Source organism: Schistocerca piceifrons, chromosome 10 (assembly GCF_021461385.2).
Source record: "Schistocerca piceifrons isolate TAMUIC-IGC-003096 chromosome 10, iqSchPice1.1, whole genome shotgun sequence".
Classification (NCBI taxonomy): domain Eukaryota; kingdom Metazoa; phylum Arthropoda; class Insecta; order Orthoptera; family Acrididae; genus Schistocerca; species Schistocerca piceifrons.
The window spans coordinates 145,567,173-145,593,250 of NC_060147.1; the positions used below are offsets into that span (position 1 = coordinate 145,567,173).

Genomic DNA, 26,078 nt, shown 5'->3' on the forward strand with positions numbered 1-26,078 from the left:
AGTATTAACAGCTTTTTGCCTTCAGCAACCAAATAAATCAGCAGTAACTGCCCACCGGCTCGAAACTGGACAGACTGTCGACACTAAGGCCCTACAGGTACAGCCAGCCAACTGAGTCATTCACTTAAGGTGCGAATTAAACAGACCGATCCTCAGCATTCCGAGTCTGGCCACCTGCACAATTGGCACGACTGTAGGAGGTTCAAGTTTCTGGAGGAAACGCCTTCTTCCACTCGAGCTGCCGTATCCATTTGTGGTCTAGTGGTAAATGTCGTACAGTGTAGTTGCCAAGTTGCCAACTTAGGGTCAGACCCTTCCTCGTTTTTTCCAACTGCATTTCAGATGTCCCCTGAAAGTATCAGATTGGCGGAACTTCAAAGATAATTTGCTTCAGTTTAAACCCACCAGCGACAGCAAAACCTTCAAATAACATTTCTGAGAAAGAGCCCGCGGCTGCACCCAGATCGACACAGTTTACAGTAGAACGTTCTCGCCGTACGGCGGCCGGTCGGTGCCGGCCACCCGGGCGATCGCAGTGCGGCACGCCTCGGGTCCGTCTCTGCTCTCGCACTTGCGAGCACAAAGTTGTTTATTATTGTAGTTTGATATTTTGTACAAAATAACTTTGATATATTGAGTGGACAAACTACAGTAGCACAACACACGTACGTTGCTGTGAGTTTATTTATCGATCGCCAGTTCTTATGTTTAAGTTCCCGTATTTGCCTTTCAGTTATGAACTGGATTTTGCATAATCGAATCTTAGGAATGACGTTTAAGAGTAATAAGAGTTGAAAGTGGGTGAGGTCCAACTTTTGTGACATCTAATTCACTTCGGGTTTAACAGAGGGGCAAAGAGAGAGGAGGCTGCTCAAAACATTCGTGTTTTCTGTCGACCGTTGCTATCGGTGAAACCGCAGCAGAAAAATATTTTCTCACTTTGAGAAAGTCTTTAGAAAATAAACTGTTCATAATAAATTGTTTGACAATGTCAGCTATTTTGTGTGACAGGGTGTCCACAAACGCCAGACTACTGCGTATCTTCTCGTTACCGCTGTACGGGTGTGTGATGTAAACCGAATCTAGTTTACCGCATCTTTATCAACTTCAGTATTTCGTACGACATCGAGGAGTGATATGTAGTTTGAACATGTAAGGAGTGAAATATCAGTCCGTAACAAATTCTGACTGCACTGTTTTTGCACAACAATGTGTTACACAACATTTTAATTGACAGACGTACTAACGGAGAACATGGCTGACAGCATCTGGAAGATCCGAAAAGCAGCACGTAAGCACAAATACGAGCAGTGTGTCGCCATCCGCCTGCCCGGTGCCGTGTCCGTACTGTCGGCAGTCACCTTCTGCACTAGTATTACTGCTATTCATTCTTCGTCTTCAGTAGATCATGTTGAGGAAGATAATTTTCAGGGATGTGGAAGAGTCAAAATTTGGCCGACTTAATTTTTGTAGACGACCACACCAAATGGTGAAGGCGGTAGAGCTTTCCTCTGGAACGAGAGAATAGTTGGCGAATTGAGCAATCTGCCCTTCCCCCCACTTCAGCCCGACCGAGCAAGCGTGAGATGCATTGCAGCACATCCACACACACCGACGACCGTCCGTGCCAGTGGAGAAATGGAACTCCTTAACAACCTCGTGGCCAGAATGGGAGCATATTCCGGAGCACACACTGCCATCTGTGGTGATCACACATCCTATTAAAAACAGTGTCTCTCACTTTGTAATTTCCAGGGGACCATAATGAATCACAATGACTTAAGTGTAATTATTGTCTTTGAATACAAGTACCATTTCTGTCTGTCTCAGTGCAAATTTCTTTCGGTTACCTTCTGTACTATACAGTAACAGATCAAATTTCTTCGAGGTATGTTATTTTACAGTGACACGCAACATGAAAGCTACTTTTGTGCTCGAGTTCTGCACTCCAGTGTAGCTTCAAGATACGGTATAACCGACAACAATTCATTTTCGACCTGCAAGTAAAAAGAGAGATTCGAGTTAGATATACTGGGAATTATTGGAGTGAGGTGGCAGGGAGAATAGTACTTCCGGGGAGGTGATTGCAGGGTTGTACATACAAAATCAAATAGTGGTAACGCAGTACTGAGTTTAATAATGAAAAAGAAAATAGGAATGCAGTTAAACTACTATGAACAACATAGTGAACAATCGTCATAAGCACGATAGACGGAAAGTTGACGCTCGTGACTGTAGTGTGAGATTAAATGTCAACTAGTTCCACAGGTGAAAAGACTGAATCAATGAATGGTGACTTAAAATATTCACACATTTGAAGGGGATGAAAATTTAACTGCGATGGGTGTCACAAATTCAGCAGTAGGGAAAGTAGGAGAAAGAATGAAAGGTAGAGCGTGGACTGAGAGAAAGGAATAGAGGAGGAAGCCGCCCGCTACAATTTTGCACAGAGCACATTTTAATTGTTACCGACAGTCGCTTAAAGAATCGTGAAAGGAGGTCGTGTAAGTGGAAGAGACCTGGAGACACCTCAAAGTTTGATTGATTATATAACGGTATGACACATTTTGAAACCAGATTTCAGACTGTAAGGTATTTCCAGAGGAAGACGTGAATGGTGATGACAAATTTTTTGTTCTGAACTGGAAGTTAAAACTAAAGAAATTAACACAATTTGGGGAATTAAGGAGATGGGGCCCACATAATTTGAAAGAACCAGAGCTCGCCGAGTATTTCTACGGAAGCACTGAGCAACGATCGATTGAAATGCAGATACGGAGCATAACAGAGGACGAACGGGTAGCCTCCAGAGGTGAAATAGTGATGGCAGCATATGACTGAATAGGCAGAAAGACAAAGCCCAGGAGAAATCCTTCAACAATGGACAAGCTCTCAAATCTAATTGATAAAAGGAGAAAATACAAAAAGAAATCAAATTACACAGGCAAAAGGGAATATACAAACATAAAAAAAAAAAATGAGACTGACAGGGAGTTAAAAAAAGGAAGACGAGAAGTGCCAACATGTGTAAGCGCTCGTAACTGGGGAAAGATACGAGTATGCAACACCTACAGGAAAACTGAAGGCAATTATGGAGGAAAGGGGAGCAGCTGTACGGACATCGAGGGCTCAGACGGCTAGCCAGTACTGCGCAAAGGTGGGAAAGCGGAAATGTGGAAGGAATACACAGAAGGGGTATACAATCCAAACAAACCTGAAGACAATACTATAGAAGGGCAAAAGAAAGCAAATAAAGAAGAGATGGGAGATATGAAACTGCAAGAAGAATTTGACTGGACACTGAAAAACAGAAGTCAGAGCAAGACACCTAGAGTAGAGAACATTCCCTTAGAATTACAGAAATGCTTTTGAGAGTGAGCAATGACTATTCCTCATGGTGTGCAAGATACAGGAGACTCACAAATTACCCCCACATTTCACGAACCATGTAGTAATTCCAAGTCCAAACGTGACAAGCGTAAGTTACGCCGAAGTTGCAAAATATTGTTACTAACTATCACAGACGAATGGAGAAACTGGTAGATACCGACCTCCGAGGGCATCAGTTTGGGTTCTAGGGAATGTAAGAATGTGTAAGGCGACACTGATCCCTGCATCTTATCTTAGAAAGTAGGCCGAGGAAAGGCAAACCTACGTTTGTAGCATTTATAGACTTACAGAAAGCTTCTGACAATGTCGACTGGAACACACTCTTAAAATTCTGAAGCGAACAGGGGTAAAATACAGGGAGAGAAAGGCTATTTACAATTTTCACGGAAACCAGATGGCAACTGTAAGAGTCGAAGAGCACGAAAGGGAACCAGTGGTCTAGAAGGGAGTGAGGCAGTTTTATAGCCCGACCCCATTATTATTCGATCTGTATATTGGGCAAGCAGTAAAGGAATGGAAAGACAAATTCGGAAAACGAATTAACTTTCAGGTAGAAGAAACAAAGTCTTAAGTTTGCTGGACAGCACTTCAGTTCCGTCAAAGCTAGTAAAGGACTTGGAAGAGCAGTTGAACAGAATGGATAGTGTCTCAAAGAGGTTATATAATGTACACCAACAAAAGAAAAACAAGGGGAATGGAAGGTATTATGTAAGTAAGCTGCTGCTGAAGAAATTAGATTAACAAATGAGATACTAAAAGTTGTACACGATTTTTGCTACATGGGCAGCAAAGTAACTGACGATGTTCAAAGTACAGGGGACATACGATGCAGACTGCCTATAGACAGAAAAGGATTTCTCAAGTGAAGAAATTTATAAAAATTTTGTACAAATTTAAGTTTATAGAAAAGCTTTTGAAAATTGGGGTTACAGAAGAATACTGTAGGTTAGCTGGGTAGATTCAGTAACTAATGAATAGGTGCTGAGTTATACTGAGAAGAATAGGAAAAAAAAGGACACATTCTGAGGCATTTTGCTTTTCAAGACACATCAACTGTGTATTACAGTCAAAAGATCACAAAATTTTCTGACTTCCAGTATTTGCTCCTAGTTCATTTGGCATTACTCAGGGTGCCAGCATCATTGACAGTAATAAAAAAGGAAGGAATAAAAATCCCTTGTGTGTATTTTTCCACTTACGACGGAATCTGAAGGAGGCCAATTCTCTTAAGAACTAGTGAATCCCTTAGGTCAGATACCTCTTACCAGCATAAATTACAAAAGAATTGCTGGTGCTATAATTAGGGCTGCCAAAAAGTGCATACCAAGAGGCTAACAAAAGCGATACGTCTCCAGCTGGTCCCAAACCTGTGAGGTGGTGTATCAAAAGTCCCTAGAAAATGGTGATCAAGAAACAGCAGAGGAACTACTACCTCGTCTAGAGGGGTAAGACGGCAAATGTGGATGGAAACAGTAAAAAGCCCGAATTTTCAGGCCCCGAGTAGAGAAGCGCGGACATTATTAAGGAAATAAGTAAGCTTAGCCCCAATGCAGAGGAATAATCCAAATGCCACTGACTCTCACCTGATAGTGACATCCAGAGCACCAAAAGACACAGTACTTACCATTACGGTGAAATGATAACCCAACTTCCCAACTGTAAACATCAAAGACATGGAAACCAAACAATCCTCTGCTTTTACTTGTTACAGAGATCTCAACAGTGCTTAAACATGTTAAACCAGAAAAAGCTTTAGAGCTTGAAAACATGCACACTGAATTCTTAATAAACTGTGGTAAATACACAATACTATGGATGGCTCATTTCTTCACAGAAAATTATGCAAAACTGCCATATACCACAAGAATTTAAACATTCCAAGCTAGTCGCTATCTGTGACCTGCAAGTTACAGGTACAGCTTATGTATAAGACTATTTGAAGTGGAACAAGCAGACTTCCAAGCAAAAACTAAGCTGCACAGAACGAGTTCTGCCACTTACCACCTACACTGAGGCAAGATTTCGAAGAAAACTTAAAACTGTAGCTGCATTCATTGACTTATCAGTGGCCTACGATACAATGTGGAGAAAAGGTGTGATATACAAGCTCCTTCACACAAGTCCTCGAAAACCGATTGCTCATCCAATCGCCAATACACTAAATAACTGACTGTTACAATTAATCGTGGGACCAAAAACTAGCTCCCTAAGAGAATTAAAAAATGGTCTACCACACGGGTCAGTCCACGCTCCACTTCTATTCAGCTTCTACACTGTGGACAAGTCAGAAACAAAATCGAGGAAGTCTGTTTATTCCAATGACTGGGTACTAGCAACAAAATGTACCCCAACTTAATGGTCAGACGAAATCCTAGTGCGGGAACTATAAGTAGTGGAAAAATACTTTTGCAAACAGAGAGACCAACCATACCCTAGCAAAATGGTGGATTCTCACTCCCACCTAAACAATAAACTCACCGAAAGAAATCACTGCACTCTGTCATAATGAAACACTGAAGTACTCTGGGGTAGCAAATAAGTGTCCAAATAAATATCACCACGAGAATGATTGCCGGTGTTATCAAATCGACACCTATAGGATGGCTGCCAGAACTGAGCCTCAACTACGACACACGACTGCTCTCACAAATGGATGCAAAAGCTCACAGATAGTAAACACGTACCAAACGGTCCAGATGTCGACGATACAAACTCTCCACACTAGAGGACCACCCACGATAATGGCAAGAGTGGCTGTGGGAGACGAGTTAAACTGTAATAATGTGAGACTCGATAACAGATCGGACGGAAAAAAAAAAAAAAAAAATTACCGTGTTTCGTGCAAAAACCACCGGGATCTGACTCTCACAGAACGCGGTCAACACTGATAGTCATTAGAACGTAACACGACAGATGCACATATTTTTTATACTGACGGGGAAAGCAACCGTGCCCACTTCGTAACTGCGGGGAACCGCAGACTGTCAGAGACACCACAGAAGGAAACCCCACGAGACCAGACATCGGTGGACTGGAAGACTCCCTGCTGGCGATTGCACAGTCGATATACTGCAAAACTGCTCTACATGTTTGCTTGTAGGATTTTATATTGTAACTACAATCTAAATTTTCTTCTGTCTGGCAAAAATGCCATATTATAAATGAACAAATTCTGAGGCTTCAAGCAATCGTAATTTTGATAGTGAAAGGACATGTACACAGAACTGTACAGGGTCAGTAAGGCTGCAGTAGAAAAGGCAAGTTCACACGGATGCAGACTGGGGCAGTCTGTAGAGCTGGCCGGGTCCACAGAGAATGGCTAGCAGAGAAACAAGTCCAGTGAAAACACACGAATCACTGGCCAACGAATATCCTCCACCATTACACTGTACCTTTGTCGTCCGAACAACCTAATACTTCGTACTGGAATTTAGCTCTGTATTTATTGATCACCCAGTGCAAATCCCTCCACCTCTACAGAACTACCCCAGTCTACATCGACTTGAAACTGCCTTTTGTACTGCAGCCTTACTGCCCCTCTATAATTCTCTCTTCGTGCCCTGTATGGTAATACTTTTTGTATTTTCAAACCTCTACTCCCAAATAATACAGACTTCAGCTGTCACAGAGAATGAAAACTAAAAACAAAGAACATGGAACGGCATATAAAATAAACTGTAAATGAAATACATAAAAAATTAAACGGTGGAGGAAAAAGCTTTAACATTAAGAGATTAATTTTTTCACTATTTTATGCCTAAGCTGTTTAAACGCAGTAATATTTTATTTCTGAACATGAAATTTTATAGTAAAGTCTTCAGTCGGTGTAACGATTTCTCACTTATCCCTCCTTACGCCTCCAGAAACTATTTGTCGATGTGAAAATATCACCGAATCTCACCACCCTTCGGAGGCCGTGTTAAACTGCAGGTCTGACTCCCTTCCCTGATAACTTCCTGGGATAGTCACTTCGGCTCAAAAACAGCAGTAACTCTCAATTTTACAATACTGTAAAGAAAGCACGAGAAATCGACAGACTGCGACAGTTTGACACTTTAAGGAGATGTGTGTTGCTCCGAAGAAAGACAGAATCTGTGAAGCCTCTGCTTTGTAAAGCTCTAGAGTCTTCAGAATGCAGATAACTGTACACACTCGGGTCAATATCTTGTCAGTGCGTCTTGTTGCTACATTCTGTGAGAGTCTAAGCTTGTACATTTCAAAACAAGTTGGCTGTGTCAGGTATTAACAGCTCTGTAAATAAATCTACACAAGTGTGCTACGAAAATATTATTTGTGTAACGACATATCGAAAAAGCCACTTTGGGGCTCTAAGGATTCCTACACATGTATTGGTACGCACGTATTCCTTAATGGCATTTGTGGTTAGTAACCAGAGCAAATTTAGGATTAACTTCCACAATTCCCAAACGCAATACTCGAATTAAAATTTTCCGTACGTATAACGCATCATCCCTCTCCGACACTGAGAATCACCAGGCCCCAGCCCCATTACTCGGCTCACATTTATCGCAAATCTCTCGCCCGGCGCAAAGTTCCGAGTGACCGAAAAAAGCACAGGTGACTCCCGTATGTAGCAAAGATAAAAGAACAGACTCAAAACGCTACAGACCGATATCCTAAACACCGGTTTTGTGGCAGAATTATCGAACCTATTCTCAGTTCAAACGTAATAAATTTCCTGGAGACCAAAAAGCTTTTGTCCACAAATCGGCACGGTTTTAGAAACCATTACTCATTTTGAACTCAGCCCGCACTTTTCTCATACGATATCTTGTGAACTATGGACTAAGTACAACAGGCAGAGCCCATATTTCTAGATTTCTGAAAAGCATTTGAAACAGTGCCCCACCACAGGCTGTTAACAAAGGTACGAACGTGTAGAATAGGTTCTCAGGTATGTGAACAGCTCAGACTTCTTATGTAAGAGAAGCCAGTACGTTGCCCTTGGAGGTGAGACACTAGTATCGTCAGAAGTGTGCTAGGAGTGCTGCTGTTCTCCGTATACACAAATGATCTGGAAGGCAGAGTGAGCAGCAATCTGCGGCAGTTTGCTGACGGTGCCGTGGTGTACGGCAAGTTGTCATCACTGAATGACTGCACGAGGACACGAGATGACTCTGGCAAAATTTCTAGTTGCTGTCACAAATGGTAGCTAGCTCTACATGCGGACGAGTAGAAAAAACAAACCCGTAGTGTTGAAATACAGCGTCAGTGGTGTGCTGACTGACGCAGACACATCCATTAAATACCTGGGTGTAATGCTGTAAAGCGATACGAAATGGAACGAGAGCGTGAGGATTGTAGTACACAGCGTGAATGGTAGGTACACTTTGGTTTATAGAGAGAATTTTAGGAAAGTGTAGTTCATCTGTAAAGGGAACTGCACGTATGTCACTAGTGCGACCCATTCTCAAGTTCCGCACGAGTGTTCGGGACCCCCATCGGGTCAGATTGACGAAAGACGTCGAAAAAATTCAGAGGCCGGCTGCTATATTTATTACCGTCAAGTCTGAACAGTATGCAAGTATTTCGGAGATGCTTCGGGAACTCAGATGGGAATCTCTCGAGAGAAGGCAACGTTCTTTTTCGGGAACACTATTGCAAAAATTTAGAGAACAGATATTCGAAGCTGACTGCAGAACAATTCTATTGCTGCCAATGTGCAATTTGTGTAAGGATAATAAGGTAAGAGAAATCGGGTCTCCTACAGAGGTACACAGGCAATCACTTTTTTTTCCTAGCTCTATTTGTATGTGAAACGGGAAGGGAAATGACTCTCTACTGCTAGAGAGTACCCTCTGCCACACACCGTGCAGTGGCTTGCAGAATACGTATGTAGACATACATGTTGAAATTTTAAGATCACCGAATATTCAAAATCGGCACAAAACAATAGCTCGTGAGCCACTCTGACCAAACTTTACAAAGGGACGTCCACAAGTTGCACTTGCTCGTGGTAAAGAGTAGATGCTGGCAACGTATCCCTGTGTCAAGTTCGAATTAAGCAATATGAGAACAGTATGTAATAGCTCGTGAACACCTGTCAACCACATGTACCTTCATGCCACTAAGATATGAATTGATCATATTTTATGGATCAGCTTGCCTTCACAGTGTTCTTTGGCTGCATACTGACATTTCTGTTACTGATACACATACACAGAAATCACATTAACACTTTTTGTGTTGAAATGTTATTGTGAATTCAACTAAGATGTGAATCTTAGTTGTGGTGAAAATATGATACAAATTGTGACGGTATATCAATAATTTTTACTTTTTGGACCGTCTGATCACAACTGAATTAATCAATTTTCATGCCATACGCTTTTTGCCTTTGTTCTCTGCAAGGCATCTTTAGTGGCCTGGAATATGTACGTATTTCTAAAACTTCATTTAGTAAACAACATCATTTTGCAATTGATTTCAACTTTTGTGCCACTGTAGAATGGTTTTTATCCTTTACATTTATATAAGTTGAAATTAAATCGTCCTTTGTGCATATTTTGTCGAATTTTATATGCTGAATCGTCTTATGGAGTCTCAGATGTATTTTCGTGAACTTGTACAAGTGACAGGGAATGCTTGGCATAGCGATATTAACATCTTCAACTTTTGTAATCCTGTCAATATGTACAACAAGTTCAAGAAAACACATCTGAGACTCCATAAGACAATACAGCATATAAAATACGACAAAATATGCAAAAAGGACAATTTAATTCCAAGTTATACAAATGTAAAGGTTAAAAACAGTTCTACAGTGACACAAAAGTTGCAATCAGGAGCAGAACGACGTTGGTTATTAAATGAAATTAAGATGCTAAATTTGAAAAAACAGTACCTACACATGAATAAAAGAAATGATAAGATAAAAATCATCCCTCTCACACAAGCAGCAAAAACACCTCCCCCTCCCTTTGTCCTAAGTGCACGTGCACACACACACACACACACACACACACACACACACACACACACACACACACACACAAATAAACTTTTAAGTAGAATTTAAAATACTACTACATCATAGCAAAAACCAACCTCCATAACTGTTTGTAACCTATAGGTACATTACCCCAATATGTAAACTAAAGAGTAAAAATATGTACATATTCCAGGCCACTGCAGATGCCTTGCAGAGAATAAAGGCAAAATGCATATGGCACGAAAATTGTGTTTCATTCATTTGTAATCAGATGGTCCAAAAAATAAAAATTATCAATATACCATAATACTACACACAACTGAGGAAGACAGGATTACAAAAGTTGCAGATGATATGAATTATTTGTTGTGTGAACAGCCCTTTCTTCCATTTCCGCTTTTACTGCTTACGGGAGTTTATTTTAGTGCTACATGTACAAAACTTTTGCAGAGTTGAAATATTATTACAGGTTTATTTCAAAAGTGAGAATCTACATTGTGGTGACATACTGAACTACGCATAGCCAAAAATAAATTACCACGGAAGCTAGCTGTTTACTTCCATCATGTATTATAACACAAACCCCAAGCCATGAGAAAATCAGAAAATGAAAGCTCACTGTTATTTACTACACGATTGTGCATATTTGCCACATAAATGACTTCTTTTTCTCTGAACAATCAAGTTTGATCAGACTCCAGAATGGTATATTAATGTTGTTACGTAAAGGTTCAAAAATTTTCCAGCCATCAAAATGAAGATATTACACCACTGGCTACATTACAGATCTAATGTACAGATACAATGTTATAGGCCCTATGGTTTTCCAAATCTATATAAACAATTTAGGAGACAATCTGAGCAGCCCTCTTAGGTTGTTCTCATTTGATGCTGTGATCTACCTTCTGATAGTAATCAGAAGGTCAAAATCAACTGCGAAACAATTTAGACAAAATATCTGTATGGTACAACAAAAGGCAAGTGACTTGAAATTAAGAAAATTGTGAGGTCACCCCACATGAGAAATAAACCAGTTTCTTATATTTTAGTAACACGATAAATCATGACAAATCTGAAGCTGTCAATTCAACTAAATCGTAAAGAATAAAGTTAGGAATAACTTAAACTGAAATAACCACATGAGTAATGATGTAGGGAAGACAAGCCAATGACTACAGTTTATTGCCAGGAAACTTTGAATGTGCAACACATGTACTAAAGAGACTTCCCTACACTACACTTTCTCATCATCTGCTAGAATATTGCTGTGCAGTGTGGGATCCTTAGCAGACAAGATTGATGGAAGGCACTGAAAAAGTCCGGAGGTGCACAGCTCATTTAGTATTATTGCAAAATGGGGGAAAGAGTATCACAGATATGATTCAAGATTTGGGGTGGCAATCACAAAAAAAGAGGCATTTTTCACTGAGGTCAGACATTCACATGAATTTCTGTCACCAACTTTCTCCTCCAAATGTGAAAATATTTTGTTGATGTCAACCTACACTGGGAGAAAGGATCATTGTAATAAAACACGAGAAATCGGAGTATGTACAGAAACATTTAACTGTTCATTATCCTGTGTCGTGTTTGAGAGTGGGACAGTGGATAAATTGTCTGTCTATGGTTCAATGAACCCTCTGGCAGGCACTTACGTGTGAATTGCAGAGTAGTTATGTAGCTGTAGAATTACCTGTTCTGTTATTGTAACTTCCCAAGCCTGCTAGAAACATAAGTTACAAACATAAATTTTGAGATCAGTAAGTGGACATCCCTTGTAAAATTTCACTGCCAATTATTCTACAATGCATCTCAATATGTGGCCTCAGGGATTTTAATTCCACGTAACTATAATGTTTGTTTTAAACAAAACATGACATTGCCAGTAAATAGACACCCGATAGGGGTTCACAGATGGCATAGAAAATTTTTATTATTATTATTATTATTATTTTTAACTATTAAAGAACACTGTATAGCACAATGGACAAGTGTATAATACTACAACTTCTTCGGTCGTACTACAGACTGTCTACAGAAAATTATATTCAGAACAAAATTACCAAAGTATACAGATAGAAATTAGCCTATTTCTTTGGCAGACAGAGAAACAAGCAAAACATAACAGGAGTGCTAACCCAGGTAACATGTTTCCTTCTTCAGGGAAAAAGCAGAAAAGGTTTGCAGGAACAGAATGGCAATCAAGTACAAAGAGCCTGAGAGTTGTTGTAAGACAACACAACATGGTACAGCAAGAAGCAACATAATGAAATGCTACTAACGGCTACTAACGTGAAAGGAAACATTTGTGTTACCTTTGCTTGTTTGTAGTAAAATACTGTGAAACTTCTAAAAATTTTTTTATGAATTCACTAATTAAAATTATCTCATGCTTAAACAGCTTTTTTGTTTCCAAATTTATAATAAAGTTCATTGTATGCCCAAAGTTCAAAATGGTTCCTGTAGAGCATTTATTTCTTTTAAAGAGAGAAACAACAGAAGAAAGCCAACCAAATGTTCAAGAACTGCTCATAATGAACAGATCCATATATATTATTCATAGACACAAATAATGTTATTTCACACATGTATTATTTACATACCAGATCCAAATGTGAATGGTTTATGAACTCCTCATAAATGTCAAGGGCAGAAGGAATGTTAAGATTTAAACTGCTGATGCCAAGTTCTCCAACAGTGGAACACAAGCTTATATGCCAAGAGCTCAGGCACAAAACTGGCTTAAAAAAGAACAGCGGTGGCATTCTTAAGTGTTACACTAAACGTGGCCAACTTAAATATGGATGAGGATATGAATGTGTATTGAAATATTCAACCTTGCACAAGCAGCACACAACAACAGCACTGTAAAGTGGACATTAAACTAACATTACTAGACGTAAATGATGGCTAAACTGGAAGAAACACTTGCATACCTCATTTCATTCACAGTCTAAGCTTTTCAGATTTAACCAAATCTGGTAATTTTAATATCTACGTGCAGTTTAAACATTATTGTATTGCTTTTGTAGCCTGAAGATTAGGTTGATACCTCAAACACATTGCTTCATTAAATAATACAAGCAGCGGTTGTCAACAAATTTTGTGAATGGTAGCAGTTTCTAAGAAAACTTTTCCATACATTGAATCATTTATGGAAATTAACAGTCAATATGGCTTTGAAAGTACACCTATCATTCTACATTTTTTCTCTAACATTTCTTTGATATCAACACACAACTGATTAAAAAGAGGTTCTCTCTCTCTCTCTCTCTCTCTCTCTCTCTCTCTCGGCAACAACATTAGGATACTATCCAGTTACACAAGGAGTATCATATTCACGAAACATTTCTGTTTCTATATATTTAAGTGCATAAAAAGCCACTGAATACAAAACTCTTTTCTTTGTGAATTTCAAAAGTCATTATATCACCCATAAAGATCACATGCAATTTTCCTTTACTGAACAATCAATCTATGCAACATAAGCTCTGTGACCAATAACTACTCCACATTAACCTCACTGCTGCATCATAAATATCAAGCAACACAATCACTAACGGATGAAAATGTTACAGCCGTACAACTTAAGTAATCTGAAAATGTATACGATGACTAATACTCCCAGAACTATTATCACAACAGTCACATTTTTGGATTGCTCAAAATTAGTTCACATTCTAAATGAGTAATATCCACTGCACAACTGTTTCCCAAAGATGAATAGTTGTGGATAATATGAAAAAATTGACAAATGTATATATACAGATAAATATCTTTGAACTGTAAATGACTTGTCCTACACTATGGTGTTTAACAGTCAGAGGACAGTATCTTACACGGAGTACACACAGAAATAAAAAGAAACACATAATTGGAAAAGTTTCTCATACATAAAGCCTACTATGTTATAAATGAATTTAACAGGTTTGCTAACATGGTAAGCTGTTCTGAATCACTTAAGAAATTATGCAGACCTAATAACCTTTGCGACAAAACTTTCATATACATGGTTGCAATATGTACGCCAGTTCTTGCTATACCAAACAACGATTACTAACAAATTTTTCAGGAATAAATACACAGAAATACTGTACCTGAGCCAAGTATTGTGACAGATCAAATTGTTCTGTCATTAAGCTTTCAAACTGTATGGCGCTACGTTTTGCAGTGGATAATTTGTTATACGCAGGCTACTAAATGAATTACGTCTCCAATACGAAAATATATGGTACGCTGAACAGAAATTTCGAGCTGGTATGAACAAGGGGCGACGGCTGAGAATTTGGGACAGAGAACTCATACTGAAATTTCGGCACGCTTTTGCGAAACCATATAGAAGGCAAGAGGCTTTGATAACAATACATTCGAAAAATTTATCACATACTCACCGGAACATAGAATAATTCTCATCGGATGGCACTCGGTCAAGTACGATTGATGCAAGGTCAGCTGGCGTCTAGGGATCTGCAATTTCGTTGTTCGTGTAGAATTACTCACTCGCCGAAATCCTAACAGGACAAAGGAATAAATCACTACATATTGCCTTGTATCAGTTAGAACAGGCGAATGGCGGATTTTATGGAGCATATGGAATTAAACACCTATTTACACAACCTTGACATCGACAGCAGTCGACAGACGACACAATTCCCTATTTTGCTTCTGAGTAAAAAATGATGCGACAGGCACAAGAAACGTGTTGCTGTCTACAGAAAACTGCAGCTTTCTATTATTCTGTAATATGCGGATTATTCGTTACTTGTACTGTTCCAAAAAATTCAAGGACATTCAACCCTGTCAAGCGTCAAAAGACAAAAGATAACCACCTCTGCGGTTTACTCACTTTGTTAACAGGTACACTCGCCGTCACATTTAATGTCACTGCACGTTGTCACAACGCATCGAATTTATTTCACAGATCGGTGAATCAAACTCGCAATGCATTGATTTTTCGGCGAAATTCGCCCCTCACCCAGCAGTGCCCAGCTTCGTCCCGCGAGAAGGCCAGAGACAGCACACAGAAAGAACGATGCCACAGGGGCGCCAACATTACGGTTTCGGGTGCACTATCGCGGCAGGCCCCGTGTCCAGGAACGGGCATAACTGAACCTATCTGTCTCAAGAGTAACTTTGCTCAATCAACTTACGCATTAGGCACAATTACTATAAGTTTCTTGCTGAAGTCTTTTCTCGGACTAGTGGAGCGCTCGATCACAGTGACGATATAGAGTTTGTGTTGGCAGCGCACCTTGTTATGACGGATGGAACTGTGTCGAACGCGACGACTTTTAAATGACAGCTGGAGGGGCAGCGATAATGAACGCAGTTTTCGAGAGCAGTCGCTATTCCCAGGGCATGGGAGCGTCGCGCGCGCTTGGCACGAACTGTTCCGCCGTGTCGCCAGACTTATATGGGTGGGGTGGGGGGAGGCAGCTGTGTATTTGGGTTAAGGAGAGCGCCACGGTGAGCCCCCTGCACGCTCTCACACTGTCCCAAGCGTCGGACTCAAATCCTATTACGTACACGCGCGTATGTAACCGAGGCTCTGAACCCACGGTAGAAGATTTTCAGGGTAGAAAAAACCCTTAAAAAGATGTTTTAGTAACCGTAAGCGTGAATTCAGACTTAGCGCCTTTGGATAAGTGTGCGATTATTTTTATCTGTAGTTTGACGAGAAACGCGTCCAAAGCATTCGTGTGAAATATGTTTGTTAGATATAGTCATTATCGCAGTCAGAATTTTTATTTATTGCGATTGCAGTTTCGAACGTTCATCATCTTCAAGCAACTATCATATACACCCATACTCTGCGTATCACTGTGAAGTGTGTGGAAAAGGAGGCGTGTCTTTGGAGCACAATTTAGGATTCATTCCCAGGCGATACGCTTGCAGAGCGCAGGAACATAGCTTTGTGCACACTGTCATCAGTCAAATCTCGTCTGTACGGTTCCTATGTGAGCGTATTCCTAGATCCTTCACTTAAAACTGCTTATCGGGACTTCATAAGTAGGGGTAGTTGGCGTTCTTCTTCGAGCGCCAGACTGGTAAGATATTCGGGCATTTCCTCGATGTTCTCCTGTGAGTCAAACAGAACTGTTACTTTTCAAACTGCCCATTATACGTTGTCCAGTCACATTAATGTGACCAGCTGCCAGAAGCCTGAATGAGCTTCTCTCGCAGCGCGAGACTGCAGGAAGAGTGTGAGTGACGTTGTGGAAGGCACCGGCAGCAGTGTGGAGCCATGCTGGAGCCACGCTGGAGCCATGCCGCGCTGGAGGATCCGTGGTACGAACAGATTGTTGGGGAGTTTGGTGACCAGACGAGTACCAAACTCATCCTGGTGCTCTTCAGCCACACACTGCGAGCTGTTTTAAACGTTGTGTTGCCCTGCCTTGCTAGCAGCAAGGAACATATATGCTGCTAGCACAACAGGCACACACAAATGATTCAGTTACTGTAAATTGTCAATCAGTGTTTGAAATAATCACATCCAATACACAAATTTCTGGACATACCATGGCATTGTCGTTCTATGAAGAAGATAATGACATCTGCTAAACCAATATTAAGCTTCTGAAGGTGACAAATTAATTTGCCTAAACCCTTAAACCATAATAATATACATCAGCAACTTATGATTAAATTTAAATTCCGAAAAATAATACTACAGCTGCTGAAAATTACAGCCACGAATAAAAATGCTGAATTAACATTGAACTTTAAATGCTCAGTCGGTAGCTGATTTGCTACGCCGATTTTCAGCCTCATTCGAGAGGCGCGTCAAATGTTTCTCGCCTTCAGACAAATCGCTTCACAAAACATTCGACCGAATTATTTTCAATTCTTTTATTTTCAAGTTTTGTTCAGAAAGCATCTTTTCGACACCTTATTTGTTTCCTACGTTCAGTTCTCGAAATGTACTGAGCTTAGCACTTTATTTAAGGGAAGCCATTTTGACTGTTAAAAACCACACCAATGCAACTTTTGATACTTAAAATAGCTAGGCCTTGAAGACTTTTACTTTTTGACACTTTGTTTAGAAAGCTAGTAGTAGCTGCTCGTGACATTTCAATTTTCCCTCAAATCATTAAATAATATTTTCTTAATTACCCGACTACTTTCGAGCAATTTAATACGTTTTTGTAAGACTAGAACTCTCGCTGTTCAGTCTGTTACCCAATTTGCCTGTTCCCCACTTTTTTTTTTTGGCTATGAAAATTCATTGCGCAATTTGTATAAAGTCTTGTTTTTGCTCCGTTCAAACATTCGACTGAAAAGTTTTCAGTTGACTTGCACCGTCAGATAAAATAAGCAATTTTACTCGAATCTGACGCGGCAGATCAACCGAGAACATTTTATCCAAACATCATATCGTTCCTGTAGAAAGACAAACCTCCATCAAAGAATCAGCACGGATGTGTAACGCGGCCTGCTTTGTTCACCATACGACACCTCGTCAACATTAGACGCAACTGGCTACACGGTTTCTATTTATCTAGGTTTCCGAAAGCTATTCCACACCTCACCATGTCGTTTAAAATTGTGTGCACTTATTTGTTTTTCTTTTCTTTTTTTTTTTTTTTTTTTTTTTTTTGATTCATCAGTCTTCTGACTGGTCTGATGCGATCCGCCACGAATACCTCGCCTGTGCCAACGTCTTCATCTCTGAGTAGCACTTGCAACCTACGTCCTCAATTATCTGCTGGATGTATTCCAAACTCTGTCTTCCTCTACAGTTTTTGCCCTCTCCAGCTCCCTCGACTTCCGTGGAAGTCATTCCCTGATGTCTTAACGGATGTCCTACCATCCTTTCCCTTCTCTTTGCCAGTGTTGCATTCCTTTCCTCTCCAAATCTGCGCAGAACTTCCTCTTTCCTTACCTTATCAGTCCACCTAATTTTCAACATTCGTCTGTAGCACCACATCTCAATTGCTTCGATTCTCGTCTGTTCCGGTTTTCCCACGGTCCATGTTTCACTACAATACAATGCCGTGCTCTAAACGTACACTCTTTGACATAAAACTTGACCGGCGGCCGGCAGCTTCAGAGGCTAAGTCCGCGCCGATCGCGACATGGGACAAAAAAACTGGCCAACTCGCTAATTCTCTAAGTCCGGTTATCTGCACAATCTGGCAACACTGTAGACTGCGGCACTTCCTGGAGGAAAACTTGTCCCACGATAGAGAAACTCTAGGCTGATTGCGCCTGTGGTCTAGCGGTAGCGTGCGTTGTTTCTGTTCATAATGTCTGTGGATCGAGAGCAGCTGGCATAAAATATTTTTATAGCCTCTTCTGTCTGAATGCTGAAGACGTGAATGTAATGGTAGCGCAGATTCAATCTATTTCGCTTTGTGACACACCGATATCAAAATTTTATTCACCAACGATTTTGCGGCAGATTTCCTGCAGACTGTCCTCCTCTGGACGCCGTATGCGGCAAAGCTCCGGGATCCATTTGCTGGCTACTGGCAGCGGCCGTGGCGACAGCAGCGGCGCTGCACTCCCCCGTTCTTTATCGAAAGCGCCTGCTACCGCTCATCGCTTTTGATGATTTAAAACGCTTTGTTATTAAATGTTGCTCCACAGAAAATTTCTACAATTTCCATTCACGCTCAAAAGCAACGGAGACAGACGCCCTGATTAGTAGGCGGGTATTATATTACATTAATCGGCAAGAGCTGAGTATGGCCCGAAATTAATTTTATAGACTGGGACGAAATGAAACCACCTCACCACATTCGATGAATTTCTAAATGCTTCATACCTCGTTTCTTTTCCTTTCAAACTCAATTATTTGTGCAACTTTTGGTCAATGTTTGGATGTTTTCGTCAAGCCAGAGTGAGCGTCTGTGGTGTAAAGTGTATTACAGTTCATGTTTCATTCCTTATGGTAAGTCTATGCGATAAACTGTGTGAATACCTTGCAATGCATGCTCTGTAGCAGTGCAGGAACACTGCACATTTGGAGTTCATGAAGTATTTATTGTTGATCGGAAGTGATAGTTAAGGTCATCAGATTTAAACCAGAAAAATTTGTCGTTTTGAAGGTTTCAGAGAACGGAAAGGAATTGCTAACGCCGGTGTTAGAAAACGTCTACAGTTAAATGCTATTGCAAAAATTTAGAAGAAGGAAACTATACTAATGAACATGTGCACTTCATAAACAACCTTCTGACATGTTAGACCTATACGACGAACAAAGCTCAAATTTATATCGTTGACAGTCGGTTTGAATCGATTCAGGGTCTATTTTACAGTGAAGCACCTTGGAATTTGCAAAGCAGAAATCCATGATATTAACTTAATTTACTAAGTCGAAATCGGACGGAGATTGATGTTTAAAGGCATTCTTCAGATTTCGCATAAGAAATTTTTACTAGCAGTTTGCAACTCCATTAATTAAAATGGAAAATAAAAGGTTGTAGTCAGCGGCTTCTACCGTGAATCGAACTGCTGTTTCTTATAGTACAAGCACTGCAACGCACAAGGGAACCTCTGAGCTAACGACACACTGGCTGCGAGAGGCGGAATATAGTCACTGCGATGTTGCCTGAGCCTCAAAACGCAACCTTAAACACACGAACAGAGGAGGTGGAGATTACTGTTTTAACGTCCCGTCGACAACGATGTCATTAGAGACGGAGCACAAGCTCGGATTAGGGAAGGATGGGGAAGGAAATCGGCTGTGCCCTTCCTAAGGAACCATCCCGGCATTTGCCTGAAGCGATTTAGGGAAATCATTGAAAACCTAAATCAGGATGGCCGGTCGCGGGATTGCACCGTCGTCCTCCCGAATGCACACACAAACAGGTGTTACTTATGTGAAGAACGCCGTTCTTGGAGTCCAGAAATTAAATATACTTTCTAATTGTGTCATCTTGCAGTGGATTATATCGTACGAGTCTTCGATGTGGGAAACGAATGTCAAGTGAATTTAGCGAGGTAACGCCGACCTACACCCGGAAGTAAATGCACTATCAGAGTGTTGACAAATACTTGCTACGACGCTGCCATTTCTAGGCTCTCTGACGAGGCAGCTCTTCAGCGAAATGCTTGCCGTGATTCTCCGATACGGTTCTTCAGAGTGGAGACGCGCGCGCACGTTTGGTTTTTATGCGGCGTTCTCCCCTGATGGTTTCTGACGTCGCCTTGTGGGCTATGTATACATATGAGACATTCAATTATCATTAATCCAGAATCATACAAGTTTGAGTTTCCGGCGTGGAAGAAGGCTGTTGACGCCGACATTATATCATTTCATTTGACACGTAAGAAGAGGTAAAGCGGGCATTTACTTTCGTTAACACGAAAGATATGCCGCACATATTGATAACGAGGAAGTCTGCGTCTTCATACGTTTCCTCCTTGAAATCTGTATGCTCTATTATATACTAAGTAGCCCGATCATTGTTTCAGTAATGTCACCCTCTTGTTTGACCCCGTAACGATGAACAGATTCCAAATGCATGTCTCCCTTCCTGGGTTGTTTTTTGTGTTTTATTGCTTGGAATTCCTGAAGCAGACCACTGTGCCTTCCCCCCTCGTGGGTTAGGTCTCAAAACTAAACCGCTTTGTATCCAATGGCATAATTTATTCAGACAGCATCAGCATAAGACTATCAAACAAAGCCTTCCATTTACAGTTGCAGCACTCTAACCAGCACTGACCAAAGTGTAATCCACGGTCATGGTCCTAAATTACTAGCTGTCTGCTACTGTGGCAAAGTCCGTACTACACTTTCGATTCCGCAGCACCATTTTATCTGGTAACACTGTGTAGTTGCACAGTTGTGCTACCAGGTCTGTCCTCACACTGTCAACTTTATGTTTCTCACTTCTCCTGTAGCGTAGATCACGAGGAGCCGAAGTAAATGAGTGTATTCTGCATGACGTAACATTCAGTATTCCCTTCTTTCATAGCCACTCTTCATGTGCATCGGTACCAAATAGGAATGCGAAAACTCTTGCGAGTGAGAGAATGACAATAACAATCGTAACAAGAACAAGCAAATAATGAATGATGTTTATTCCAACGCAGAACGAGAATGGCTTTAAATATAAAAATCTGTATCTATATCTATATCCATATCTATTGATCTTTGAGTTGGCACAATGCAAATATATTCTTAGCATTTAGTTACTGAATTTAATTCTGGATGTTTGCAGAGAAAAGGAAAAGTCGGTACTTCTCGCTAGTGTAATATAATGTGAACCAGCAACTACCCTTTCCTTAGAACACGACTCAAGCAGGTCCTCAAGTAGGTAGCAAGGCACTGCTGCATTCTGTTCGCTGACATTGCTCTGATGACGGTTAATGCATAGTTCCGATTATGAAATACAAAACGTATTGCAGGTTAGTTCCTAGGATAGTAACATTAAATTTGCGTTGCAGACGGCACATGAACGTGACGACTATCCATATTACTCATCAATATAAGAAGACAATATTTTGGGAATTTAGCAGGATTACTCAAAATGAATTCTGAAATTGGGTGACTTGACTGCACAGGTGCTAAACGTCGTCAAGAGTATACGATGTCCTAATCGCATTAGGAATATGAAGATCGTCTTCGACAGCTCGCAACTTTCACATTGCTATCTCCACCCTACTCCAGACAGCCCTCGGTGGAGTTGCACTACGGCCGGCCGAAGTGGCCGTGCGGTTAAAGGCGCTGCAGTCTGGAACCGCAAGACCGCTACGGTCGCAGGTTCGAATCCTGCCTCGGGCATGGATGTTTGTGATGTCCTTAGGTTAGTTAGGTTTAACTAGTTCTAAGTTCTAGGGGACTAATGACCTTAGAAGTTAAGTCCCATAGTGCTCAGAGCCATTTGAACCATTTGAACTATTTAACACAAAATGACATTAAAAATTAAAGTTATTAACGAGCAGCTAGTTTAGAATATGTATGAACATTAAATGACACGACGAACTGAAATAATATGACGAAGAGTTCAGCGCTCACTGGGAATAGAGCCCCACACATATCGTTGTTGACTACACACAAAGAGACGTCAGCTACCGAATTTTTCTCCACCAGCTGCTCAGAATAGCATCTTGAACTTACAGTCATCTCGCAAATAGTTCTGTGTCTCACTGGGAGTTAAAAGCGTCAGATATCGTTAGTGTTGACAACGAATGAAAATACATTAAAAATCAAAATTTTATCCACCAGCAGATAGGTGTTCTCCTGATAGAGCTTGATAATACATAATTAAATCTTTAGTGCCGGGCCAGGATTCGATCCCATTCACGCGTAATATGTGAAGGTGTTGAGGAATCTGCAGTTTTGAACAAACAACAAATTGTAGCCGAGCTGTATTGCCACGAAGGGAACAAATTCCGCGTTAAGGGCGGTCTGAGTTGCATTCCCAGTTTAGAACCAATTTTATCGACATAGCGTTTGTGTCGTCACTTGAAATAAATAACTAGTATAAGAAAGGTTGCTGGTGATAGAGTTTCTACATGTCGCCACTCCAGACTTTATTGTGGTTCAATCTACCGTCTACGTGGTAAAGAAGGAATATCATCTTTAATGTGAATTTTCAGACCATGCAGCCATTATATCTCCTTCACTTGGTGTAGCCAGGAGAGAATGGAATCTGTCTCTCCCTATCTAAAATCATTGACGGAAGTGGGAATCGAACCCAGACCATAGGTATAACAACCTACCATCCGTCCAACAGACCACGAAATCCTCTTCTCTGCGAGTCATTTTTCTATCGTAACGCAGTTGCGCCACACTGGATGAGAATTCTGACACACAGGCTCCCTGTAGTAATTTGCAGCATGTTCAGTAAATTCATTTACTTGGTTGACCGAATCACCATGAACTAGCTGCCTCGGCTACCCAGTGCATACATTCGACTATTTTGTAATCACAGAAATAAAATCACGTAACTGCCACTTACACACAACTGCCAACAGTGTAGGATGCAGAAGTTTAAATAGGAAGTGATCCTTTCCACTTGAGCTATTCTATTGCGCTATCTGTTACTAGAAAACGTCGTTCACTCCAAAAGTAAAGCTGTAACTGTTTGTCTCTCAGAAGTCAAGACCTGGCCATATGCATAATCTCACAGTGCTGTGGAATCCAAAAGTTCTGAAGGAATAGTTGCCGAGCTCTGGAGCTTATGTAGCTACGTGTCAGCTTGTAGCATAGATAAGATGTCGCGAGTTCGAATACATTCAGTGCTACATTTTTTAAAACGCTATTCTGCTCTCTGCTGAAGGTATCAATCTAATGGAACTTTGAACATAATTCCCTTCACTTCTCAACCCAAAGTAGTCGCATGTGGAAAAAGGGCTAACTACTGTGACATTTTGTTCTATTCAGGTTTAATAGACAGCAGGCAGCAGATGCATCTCGAAGATGTACAGGGAGAGCGCATCGTGCCATAAAATGTCAGAAAAGTGTTTTCTACATTAGCCGTCGTGTGGTAGTGATATTTTATTCTTCTTCAAACTTTGTTTGACAGCTTTAACTCAGAACAAGTTTTCTACATGCATGTCATCAATAAACTGCATGTGCTTTGTCAGACTGTCATAGGTAACATCAGAGAATTCGCATATATCGTTGATGATTAATTTCTCTCTCATGTTTACTATTGTTTTAACAAAACTAAAGGAAACCTTACGAAAATTGTGCACTGTAATATAAGAAATGAAATAAAACTAACCATGATAACCTTACGACGAAAGTATCTGTACACAAGCATGCCTCTATCGACACGAATTAGTAAAATACTACTCACTTAGATTTTGATTGGGTCTGTGTTTAATTGGTATGCTGTGTCATACTCAAGAGGTATGCAAATGTGGCAATTCATAAATATAGTTACGTATTCCTAGAAACACAAAATTCGCTTGGCAGCAGCGGAAAGAGGCCTTACCTGTTGAGCAGCATTGTAAGCTTTTCAACATTGCACTATGAGCTGAAAGCATTTTCTTGCGATTTCCTTGTTGATGTTTGATCTGACTGCTTGTAGCTCTTTCACAGAAGGGATAAAAACGTTACAGTCAGTGAGACTGGAACTGCAAACCGTAACAAACGCTTTTTCACAGGTCCGCACGTTACCACAGAGCTGGCGAGGAGGTATGGGTCTGAGCTTCCTATTACGAGCGCAATAGGAACTCGAATTCGTAAACCGTTATTTGAAGGTCGAGATTAGTTGCGGTTTCCACCTGCAACGACCTTCCTGGGCTGAAAACCGTAAATTTTCAATCTTTTGTTACCCTTCAAGCGATAATAACTCAGATTATTCAATGGAAATGACAGGTAAAATCAAGTGAACTTTGAGGCTTAATTCCGTGCACACCAGGAAGTAACTGGTCGATCACAGAGTTGCCAAACATACGTTGCCTTGTTGCCAAATCTCAGTTACAGTACCAGCAGGAAGAAGACGAACCGATGTGATCCTACAGCGGTCTGGAAAGTGACCATAGCTGGTGTCTCCAAGTCGCGGCTGCTACGGCCTGGAATACGTAATGCGTCTGATTCGCTTTCTGTAGCTAGGTTTAGGGACTGGAGCGTAGTTACTAATAATACTCAGAACTGACTGCAAACTGAGCATCATAAATCAGTAACTCTAATTGTTGTTTTTATATTTCTTTCGTAAGTGTACTCAAAACTAAGAAAGTCATTCACAGGCGTTTTCGTGCCTCGCCGATAGTCGAGCACAACATACAAATAAAAATAAAAAAGAATGTGTGTGTGTGTGTGTGTGTGTGTGTGTGTGTGTGTGTGTGTGTGTGTGTGTGTGTGTTTGTGTGTGTGTGTGTGTGTTTGTGTGTGTGTGTGAGAGAGAGAGAGAGAGAGAGAGAGATAGATAAATAAAAAGCAATGAGAGAGAGTGTAAAAAATTGTTGTAAAGAAATTGAATCATGGTATTTAAAGAAATCTTTCATTAAAATGACACGTTCCACATCATTACGAAATGTCGTATTCATGATCTATGGAACAAGAGTTAATCTAATCTAATCTAATCTAATCTAATCGCATCATATTGATGATTAGCCATGAAGAGTCATGAATTACCGAAATTTTGGCCCATACCAGTAACCAAATCTAAACTTGAAAATAAAAGACGACAATTTTTGTAATAAACTGTGACTCCTATCACGACCCTTTCGTCCCTGTTATTTAACCACGAAAGATGTCTGATATACCTCCATTCTGAAGTAGCAAAGTGTGCATGCATTTAAAGATGAAGTGCATGATGTGAAGTTCTGTGACGGAGATACGAACCCAACACGTAATCCGATTGCCAACTAAGAAAAATCAAATGTTACGTATCGGTTTTTCTTACGAGCCGCTAGGTGTCTGAATCTAAAATAAGGATACAAACTTTTGTGCCTAAGCGACAATCGAACTGCACACCTACCGTGCATCCACGAATATAGCTTAAGTATCAGTTGCTTACTCATGAACAGTAAGATGTGTGCGTGTTTGACCAGAAGTAACGACATCTGTTGCGATTGTTGGAAACACAAGAACAGACATTGAAATTGAGCGTTAATTTTCACTAGCAGGTGGGTGTGCACTTGATAAAGCTAGAAATGAAATTATGAATATTTTTGTACTGGATCAGGTTTCAGACCCACATATTTACCTTTGGAGGAGACCTAGAGAAGATTGCAGTCTTGGGAAAAGGAACGAAATGACTGAACTATACTGTTCCGAGAGATTCAGATCCTCGAAAGAGGAGGTACGAGTTCGAATCACAGTCCAGCACCA

The 26,078-nt window shown here is 40.6% G+C and overlaps 1 protein-coding gene across 2 annotated transcripts in view; it reads right to left on the reverse strand.

The window, feature by feature from the left end:
• LOC124718802 (protein roadkill) overlaps positions 1–15,379 on the reverse strand; it is a 319,005-nt gene extending 303,626 nt beyond the window's left edge. The window contains exons 1-2 of one of the 2 annotated variants that reach the window (XM_047244415.1): positions 15,189–15,379; positions 14,734–14,853 (exon numbers count right to left, since the gene is read on the reverse strand). In XM_047244415.1, the coding sequence (XP_047100371.1) occupies positions 14,734–14,741 (8 nt within the window). In that variant the 5' untranslated portion in view covers positions 14,742–14,853; positions 15,189–15,379. Of the gene's footprint in view, positions 1–14,733; positions 14,854–14,959; positions 15,088–15,188 lie in introns of those variants that run through there. The other variant, XM_047244416.1, reaches the window with a different exon arrangement.
• Positions 15,380–26,078: the final 10,699 nt, after the last annotated feature.